The sequence below is a fragment of the Styela clava genome, chromosome 3 (assembly GCF_964204865.1).
Source record: "Styela clava chromosome 3, kaStyClav1.hap1.2, whole genome shotgun sequence".
Taxonomy (NCBI): Eukaryota; Metazoa; Chordata; class Ascidiacea; order Stolidobranchia; family Styelidae; genus Styela; species Styela clava.
Window position 1 is genome coordinate 13,319,044 of NC_135252.1, and position 9,879 is coordinate 13,328,922.

General features: G+C 37.2%; 1 protein-coding gene across 1 annotated transcript; it reads left to right on the forward strand.

Moving 5' to 3' along the window:
• Positions 1–963: 963 nt before the first annotated feature.
• Positions 964–9,617, forward strand: LOC120341742 (DNA replication licensing factor mcm2-like). Its single transcript, XM_039410302.2, has 3 exons — positions 964–1,222; positions 5,662–5,828; positions 6,534–9,617. The coding sequence occupies exons 1-3, from the start codon at positions 1,064–1,066 to the stop codon at positions 8,881–8,883; spliced, it is 2,676 nt and encodes an 891-aa protein (XP_039266236.2). The 5' UTR covers positions 964–1,063; the 3' UTR covers positions 8,884–9,617.
• Positions 9,618–9,879: the final 262 nt, after the last annotated feature.

The window sequence follows — 9,879 nt, forward strand, 5'->3', positions numbered from 1 at the left end:
AGCGATTTCATCATGACGAAAGAGAAGTATAATACTAACAAGAACAACAACATTAGTGATGAAATATCGATAAAATAGAAATAAATATTTTCAAGTTAATAATGCAAGTCGTGATGTTAATAGGTCACGTGGAGTTTCTGAGTCCGGCCAGGTCCATAGAATCAGAACAATTATCAAGGGCTTAGATTAGTTTTTATAAATATTTATAATAGTTTTTGTAATTAAATAATTATTGGACCGGGTCAGGCTTTAATACACAGAGAAAAAATAAGGAGGCAATCGGATTATCACAGATACAACAATAATGATAGATAGGAAGTACTATTAACAATGGCTTTTTGGTGGAAAACAATAATAAAGTACATTGTAGTAGTTTGTGTCAGAAGAAAGAAAACATTTGAGTAGCCTATACTTTTACAAAAATTGAAAGTGGCTCGTGACCTTTAATATACAGTTTTATTACGGAATGGTTAAATTTATAGTATTATAATACAGTGAATACAGTGTTCGGAACATCTACTTTAAAGAATATTAAACTTAATATTTTTATCAAGATAATCATTATTCAAGATATTAAGACAAATTTGAGTATTCAAGGAGGGAGAACTTTTTTCAGTTTCTTATCGAAAACATGCACATAACTTTTTTGGAACCCTTTACGGGTCGGGAGCCAAGAGCCTCTATTTGTTTTGCAGAATGACCCACATAAATTGATGTGGTCCAAAAATGTGGATTTTATACATACTACTGTATACACTTACTTGATAATGTCAGTAATAATGTTATTCATGTAATAAAACCTCTCCCCGGTCATGGATATGGGCGGGTTTTAGGAGAACCGTTGCGAATGTAAATATTTTTTGCCGCAACAAGTCACGTGTCTCTCAGTGGCGGGAATCAGCTGTTGTTAGAAGTCATGCCGCGAGCCTTTGCTGTACTTTTCGTTTGTGGTGCTCGTTCGTGTATTTGTCTGTCGTTTTCATTCAATAATTTCTGAATGTGTTGTTTTTAGTATAATTTATTTTTAATATAGCCTAGCCTAATTTGTGAAGTTATTTTCACTATGGCTGATGACAGCATGAACGGAATACCATCCGACCCAAGAACCCCTATCAGCGACCCGGTCAGTCCAAGCAGCAGGGGAGCGCCTTTTGCATCAAGTCCAGGAGGTGCAGAAGATCTTCCACCATTTCAAGATGAGAGTGAAGCTGATGCTTTATTGGTGAGTATTTTGAGTAAGAGTTTTCAGTTTGGAATTTACCTGTTGATTCTGTAAAAAGGCACCGAGCTAATTCAATTTTGCACGCCAAAAATTTGCAATTGCTCACCAATGAAAATCGGTTTAAATGGTTTTAAATCAATAATCCAGTACCGGTAATATAGAAAAGCCAACAAACTGTAGCTCTACAATTGTCGACTACATAACACTGAGCTTGCAAGATTCTGAGATTTGGCCTGATCGAAAAATGTTAGTGACGAAGTATAGAAATAATATTCGGAGTCAAAGGTCAAACGTCCATTCTGTTATGATTCAACATATTTTTTATTCAATAATTCTACGTAAAAACACTCCCAAAATTAACGGATTATTGACAAAGTATGTTCATTTTGCTCTGATATAACGTATTTTTTATCCAATAATTTTACGGGGATGTACTGAACAGTACCGGTATCAAGTTAATCACAGTATAATAAACTTATACTTAGGCTATATACTAAGTCGCACAAACACTCAAGATTAATGACAAGTATAGAAATAATGTTTATGGGTCAAAGGTCAAACGTCCATATTTGCTCTGATTCGACGTATTTTGTATCCCATAATTTTACGTGGATGTATTGAACAGTATCAAAATCAGTTGCACGCGGGCGCAGTTGTTTTGCACGAAGTAAGCTATAATTGCACGCCTGGAATTCTGATTTGCACGCCGGAATTTCTGATTGCACGCCCGATTTCTTATTCAAAACGGCCATGAAATCCAGACTTGGGTAGGGTGGTGTAGCCAGTCTGCGGACGATTTCATTCAAACCGCTATAAAACAAAAACCAATATTTCTAACCCGTAAAGGTGCATTGGCATTTATTCTACACGCTAAACCTCTAACTTTCTACGGCCAGGGGTTCTACGGTCATATATTTTAAGAACACGGTTATTTCGAACAAAACTCGTCAAATTATAAACAAAGCACCGCATCACAGCAATCAAACAGACAAAAACACGGTGGTCGCAAATTGGTCGACAAAGATATTATCGGCGTATTGGAAATGCGCTCCCCCTATTCCTACTCCTTTGAATGTAAAAACGCGAAACTTTAAAGATAGTTAAAATAAACACAACTCTACCCACCTGCCAAGTTTCATCTTTCTATCTCTTATATTTGTATGGTTTTTCAAGCTTTTTTGAAGGGACAATGACTAGTTGGCGACATGGAAAATGATCCCGTTTTTTTTCTTCGGTCGGGTTTTTGGTCGTAACTTTTTTGTTTGTGGCCGCATTTTAGTGTAATTTCGCAGAGCTACGAGGGATAAGTGGACGATAACGCGTGAGAAATATCGTCGCGATTCGTTAATTTTTTCGGCAATAATTTAATCGATGAAGTTGATGGTCGCAAATAGGTCATGGCCGCAAAGTGGGTAAGCCACCCTAGCTCTAGGTCAGTCTGTAGCTGCATAGAACAAAAATATTACTGGTCTATGAAATGGAATCTTCCGGTATATCATCACCCTGTACCTGAAAAACTAATTTAGTATTCAAAGCAGTAAAATCATTCCTCTAAATACAAAGCGATGAGAATGCATACTTCATAACTGTCATAATTTTTAAATGCCAAATAAACACAGAAACAGGAATCCCTATCAGTCTGAAATAAAAATGGGTCAGAATACGGTATGGCGCATTTATTCGATTCCAAGAATAGCCACATTAAAGGACATCAAACCCCTCATTTATGAGACAGTCTGGGCCCCGATATTGGCATAAATTGGCAAAGCAGCTTTGCACAATATACTAAAAGGAAGTGCAATCTAAAATCGTCACCTTTGGATTTCTTGGTTTAGTTTAAAATTTACTGTAAAATTTTCAGCAAAAAAATGCAATTTGGGTCATGTGACGACCCCGCGATTAATAGGCTTGCACGTAATTGACAAAAATCAATTCCGTAATTACGGCAAAATCAATTACGTAATGACCCCGTAATTGCGATATTTTTCCATGCATTTAAACCTATCATAACAACCAATTGAATCCTCTTCTTTTCCGAATGGAACATTGAAGTTGGGTTTTCATATTCTTGGCAGTACTACACGCCGTCGGCAGATGTTAAAGGCAAATATCAAGGAGTGAATTCAAATTAATTTTATTCTGATTTTTATCTTTTGTGTTAGCTTTGGTTTTCCTTTATCACCTTCGCAAATTAACCGTCCCATTTTTATGCGATCAATTTTATTTTATTATTACCGACACTGGTATACGGATATTTATGGAAACGATAGTTTTTTAAAACCACCTTAGTGCTGAATAAAAATTACGGGTTTCTAATTTATTAACTAACGACGAGCGTATTCTCTCGTTTGATTATACTTGCGATTTCCTCGCGACGAAGACTTGTTTTTGCAGCGTCTTCTGCATTATCCGATATTACTGCCTTGTTAGCATTTTATAATAATAAATATTGATGTCGACTTATTGACGATATTCCGATTACCATGTTTCATTTTACATTCAATCATTTCGCGGACTGAATGTTTATAACATTATTTGCGATAAATTTAAGATCAAATATTATTTATTTGAGTATAATTTAAATATGGAACTTATATGATATGCCTTCTCCGAAAACACAAAGTTATATCGCAAAACAATGCATTTTGTGACATTTATTTTACACTCACGACATTTATTTGCTAACTCAAGTCGTCGATCCTATCGGCCAAGATTGACACAAGTTTGGTCGAGTGCCGGTGGTATTCAAGTCGACGATAAATCAAATTAAGTTGCCGCATTTGGTAAGACAGTTAATCATATAGGGCCGAAATATTGAGAGGAATTGTGAAAAACATCATGAGCAAGGCCAAGTCCGGACTGATATATAACGATAAAACCGTTAACAGAACATCAAGATTTTGTAATAGAAAATGGATCTCGCACAGAATAAACACACTGGCTCATATTTGATTATGTATGATCCGTCGTTTTGCTGTTTCTCTGCCGTCTCAATCGCTTTACCGATGCCGAGAAGACGAAGTTGCGTTGGTTCATTACGCAATCTCTCTTTTGTCGTCATATTGCTATTTGATAAGCGCGACATTAATTATCACGGCGAGGTATTGGCGCGAGTGATCAATCGCTCTTTTCGCTTATTCGGTTCCAATTCGTCGCGAAAGCTCTTCGTTAAATTTCACAAGATCGTCGTGCTGAAATGTTATGGATATTTTCCTGTTTATACCCCAAGTCTGAAATAAAACAGCCAAAAACAGTATGATATTCCATGTTCATATATCAAGTGTTCATATTAACAATAAAGAATGGTTAAGCATTGCTAATCCACACTTGGTGGGGAATTCCCACTATTTAAACGCGTGACTATAAAATAGAAACGGAACATATATATTATATACCATAAGTAACGGAAAACTGGAACAAGTAAATAATAAATAAAAGTAAAATGGATACAAATGTTTGATAGACCATGTTTGAAAGATTGATCTCCTGCGTTCATTAGTCATTTCACACGAAGAAGTTGAAACCGGGCGTGTTAACGTCCATCAGTCTTAACACAATTCTTCCCCCTATCTACGGTTATTATGTACATTGGCCATGGCCATGCTAGATAAGAAGCGAGAGAAGTTGAAACCAGGTGTGTTGGCGTCAATAGGTCTCAACGCAATTCTATCCCTTATCTACGGTTAAGTTACGGGAGAAGTTAAAACCAGGTGTGTTGGCGTCAAACGGCCCTACTCAGTTCTTCCCCCTTAACTACGTTAATAATTTACATTGGCCATGCCAGAGAAGTTGATAATAGGTTAGTAAATGGCAACGCGTCAGGCCTTCCTTCACCTACGTAACAAGAGAGAGAAAAACGGCTGCGAATACCGGAACTCTCTTCTACTTGTTGAGCTTTCATTTTTCGCAATCGACGAAATTGACTGCTTTGAAGAAAGCTCGTTTCAATGTAATAATTACGACTTTACGTAATTCGTAACTTCCCTTCCGTAACTCCAAATAATTACGTAATTCCGTAAATCCGTAAATTACGTGCAAGCCTAGCGATTAATTTAGGCAATCTGCAGACTTGAAGATCGCCATTGGTTTGTGGCAGTTAAAAAGTCAGTTGACCTGGGTTTGGCCATAGCGGCATGGTTTGGAAATCTCGCCATGGTTTTGTGGCAGCTTCAGACGCAACAAAATACTTAAAACTGCACTTGGTCGTTTTAGGCACCCTCATTTCAGAGACAGATAGAGTGTTTGTTTTATTGAACAAAATGTCAGAATGTTGGGACATCTTAGAATTGGAGAACTCTGCCCTACTGGAATAAGTCCACAGATTTACAGACTCATTTCCTGGTGTTAAGTTACAAACACATGGACCAATTCCATACTGAAATAGTTATTAAAATTTTTTATGATATCAAAATGATATACTGAAATATATATTTTCTCAGGGGAACATTGGCGAGGGGGAAGAAGAAACTGAAGGTGTTGATTTATTCGGTGATAATGTTGAACGAGATTATCGACCAATACCAGAACTTGATGTTTATGACGCTCGAGGCATGGATGATGAAGATTACGAAGCCTTGTCACCTTCTGCCAGAGCTGAAGTTGATAGGTGAATTCATTATTTTATTTTTTCGAGACTTGATATAAAAATTGCTGTACTGACGTTTAATTTTTAGTTTGAAAACACAGTGATAATTGCAGATTAGGAAAAAAATATACCTGTATGCTAGGATTCCTTACATGATTACTCAATTTCATGCTAAACTCATTTACCAGGAAACTGGTGGTATTTGAATAACTGTGAATTTTGAATAGTTGAAATTTAGGGTTTTTCAGTAAATAAATTATTTAAATGCCAAGCAAACAGATAAATACTGAACTTTGGGTATGAAAGAAGTTTTAAAGAAGAATTGCAGAATAGGTTCATTACCAAAAATTGGTACTTGGACACATTGTTTGCATTATAATGCTGCTATCCATAATGCAACACACACGGTGCCGTGAATCTCAGGTGCATCCCCATTTCTTAAATAAAGCTGATGGGTTTTTGACCACTCACGCTTTCGAAAATGCTGCTTTTTCAAGCTTATAGCCTATGCATCAAAATTTTTCATTTAAGATTACTCCGGCAAGGAAACCTATGTAATTCCGAAGTCACGTTGTTTTAGATCTTGGTCTTATTTTATGGACTTCTGAGTTTCTCATTTTCATTTATCTTTATTTTTCATATATTGTTAATGTAAACTATCATATTGTGATTCAAATTGTCATTCCTCATTTCCAATCTTGACAAAAAAAATTTTTTTTATTCTAGAATGCTTCAGAAACGTGATAGAGAAGAAGCATTTGGTAGAGGAAGAATGAGGCCTGGGCTATTGTATGATAGTGATGAGGACACTGATGAACGACCCATCCATAGGAGAAGAATGGCGGAAAGGGCAGCAGACGGTGGAGATGATGATGACATGATTGAGAGCATTGAAAATTTGGAAGATACAAAAGGTCACACAGTGAAGGAATGGGTGGTTATGCAAGCGCCACGTTTGGAAATATTCAATCGGTTCAAAAATCTTCTTCGCACTACCGTCGATGCCAAAGGGAATCACATATTTAAGGAAAAAATTAAACAAATGGTGGAAGACAACAAAGAGAGTTTAATTGTCGATTACAACTTGTTGGCAAGTGCGCAGGAAGTTTTAGCCTTTTTCTTACCTGAAGCTCCTACAGAAATGCTAGTCATTTTTGACGAAGCTGCAAAAGATGTTGTGCTCGCTATGTACCCCAAATATGAGAATATTGCGAAGGAAATTCATGTCAGAATCTCGGAACTCCCTTTGATAGAAGATATCAGATCACTTCGACAGCTGCATCTCAATCAACTCGTAAGGACAGGAGGAGTTGTTACCAGTTGTACAACCATTTTGCCTCAATTGCGTTTCATCAAGTACGATTGTATGAAATGTAAATATATTCTTGGGCCGTATTTTCAAGGTCAATATCAAGAAGTGAGACCTGGTACTTGCCCTGAATGTCAAAGCATTGGCCCTTTCGAAATCAACATGGAACAAACAGTTTATCAAAACTACCAAAGAATTACAGTGCAAGAAAGTCCAGGTAAAGTTTCAGCTGGTAGATTGCCAAGAGCGAAAGATGCAATTTTGTTAGCTGATTTGGTTGACACTTGTCACCCTGGAGATGAAATAGAACTAACTGGAGTTTACAGTAATAATTATGATGGTTCGCTTAACACAAAAAATGGTTTTCCTGTGTTTTCAACAGTAATCATGGCCAATTATGTTGAAAAGAAAGACGATAAAATGGCTGTTTCTGCCCTTACTGATGATGACGTGAAAGCTATAGTTGCTCTTTCGAAAGATGAAAAAATAGAGGAACGTGTCATTCGTAGTATAGCTCCTTCTATTTATGCGCATGATTACATCAAGCATGCTCTTGCATTGGCAATGTTTGGAGGTGTTGCCAAAAATCCAGGAGGGAAGCACAAGGTCAGAGGTGATATAAATTGTCTTATTTGTGGAGATCCTGGCACAGCAAAATCTCAGTTTCTGAAATATGTCGAAAAAACTGCCCACCGTCCTGTTTTTACTACTGGTCAAGGTGCTTCTGCAGTAGGTTTAACAGCATACGTCCAAAGACATCCTGTAACACGTGAGTGGACTTTGGAAGCCGGTGCATTGGTTCTTGCAGACAAAGGGGTTTGTTTAATTGATGAATTTGATAAAATGAATGATGCAGATAGGACCAGTATCCATGAAGCCATGGAACAACAAAGTATCTCCATATCAAAAGCAGGTATCGTAACATCGCTTCAGGCAAGATGTAGTGTTATTGCGGCTGCAAATCCTATTGGAGGCAGGTATGATTCTTCTCTAATGTTTTCTGATAACGTGGACTTGACAGAGCCTATCCTTTCCCGTTTTGATGTTTTATGTGTCGTAAAGGACCAAGCTGATCCTCTGAAAGATGAATTACTTGCTCGGTTTGTTGTTCGTAGTCATCGTCGCCATCACCCTACTGCCGAGGACGACGATCAAGAGCCGATCCCGGAGGTCAATTCCAGTAGTTTAGAAAAGATTCCACAAGATTTACTCCGCAAGTACATTATTTATTCTAAGGAGAAAGTGGAACCCAAACTTCATGCCATGGATCAGGATAAAGTGGCAAGAATGTACGCTGATCTTCGAAGGGAATCAATGGCGACTGGAAGCATCCCCATAACAGTTCGTCATGTTGAATCTATGATTCGATTGGCGGAAGCGAGGGCACGTATGCATCTCCGACAGCATGTGAATGACGAGGATGTGAATTGCGCGATTCGTATCATTCTCGAGAGTTTTGTCGAGACTCAAAAATTCAGCATCATGAAGGGAATGCGTAAAACGTTTTCACGTTATCTCAATTTTAAGAAAGATAACAATGAACTCCTGCTCTTCATTCTTCGTCAGCTCATTTCCGATCATTCTTCATTCCTACGGAATCGATTCGGAGAAATACAAGATTATGTCCAAATCCAAGAAAAAGAGTTATCAGAGAAAGCTCGAGCCATTAACATCTCAAACCTGTCAAGCTTTTATGAAAGTGAAACATTCCAGGCCAATAGATTTTCTTACGATGCAAAGAGGAAGGTTATCACGCAGATGGTGTAAATTAGTAAAGTCACTTTTCTATTTGTAATGTTATAGCCCGTGCGACCAAGATTACAGATCTGAGAAAACTAACATTTCATTGAAAGCTGCTCCTGTCTAAGAGACGAACAACATAATTTTCTAAAATTCATATACCTGAAATGGAACAGTTTTAGGTACTGAAGATTTTTCCAGTTCCAAACTTAATTCAACAAACTGCCGATGTTCAAATGGCTGATGTTGCAGTTGCCACCAGTTAATTTATCTATATTTCTGGTACTGGTTCTCTCTCTACCCATATTCCCTTATTCATTACTTATCGATCTTAAGATCTTTAAGTATATTGATATGTATTTGTCTGTGTGTGTGTCTGTTAGATGAGCGCGATATCTCGCGAACGCGTGGTTGAATCTGCTCCAAATTTTGCATGTGCATGCATCTTACCTCGGACCAGAAGCCTATAGATTTTGGGTTAATTATGTCGTATAATTAGCGAGTTATTAACTAATTACCGATCTAAGATCGATAAGTCTTCGGTCTCCGACCGATATTCTCGTTTTACATTTATCATGTTCAGCACTGTCACTGCTTAATGGTTAGTTTTCTTTCCACCACTGGGTAACATTCATTTCGATATTATAATGGGTAATGTAGTTTTGTAAGATGTTTCGAAAAAAGTAATAATCATGAATATAGTTTCGATTTGTTCCACATTTTTGTAAATGTCTGTACAATATATGTTTGGTATTTGTAAATACGTCTCGTTTTACTGAAAATTATTCTGGTCTCACGCAATTTCGGGAAATCAAGATTATACTTTCTCCCAAGCATGGGAACTTGAAAACACTATCGGATTGTTTGGTTTGAATTGTAATTTTCCAGCATTTCAGCTTATGGGACCTTTTTGATGAGTTGACTGAGAGCTGCGGACCGATTTGAGTAAAACTAGTTCACATTGTTATGTGAGAGTGATCTTTTCTAAAAACAATGTTTTCAACTTTGCCATCCCATCAAAAC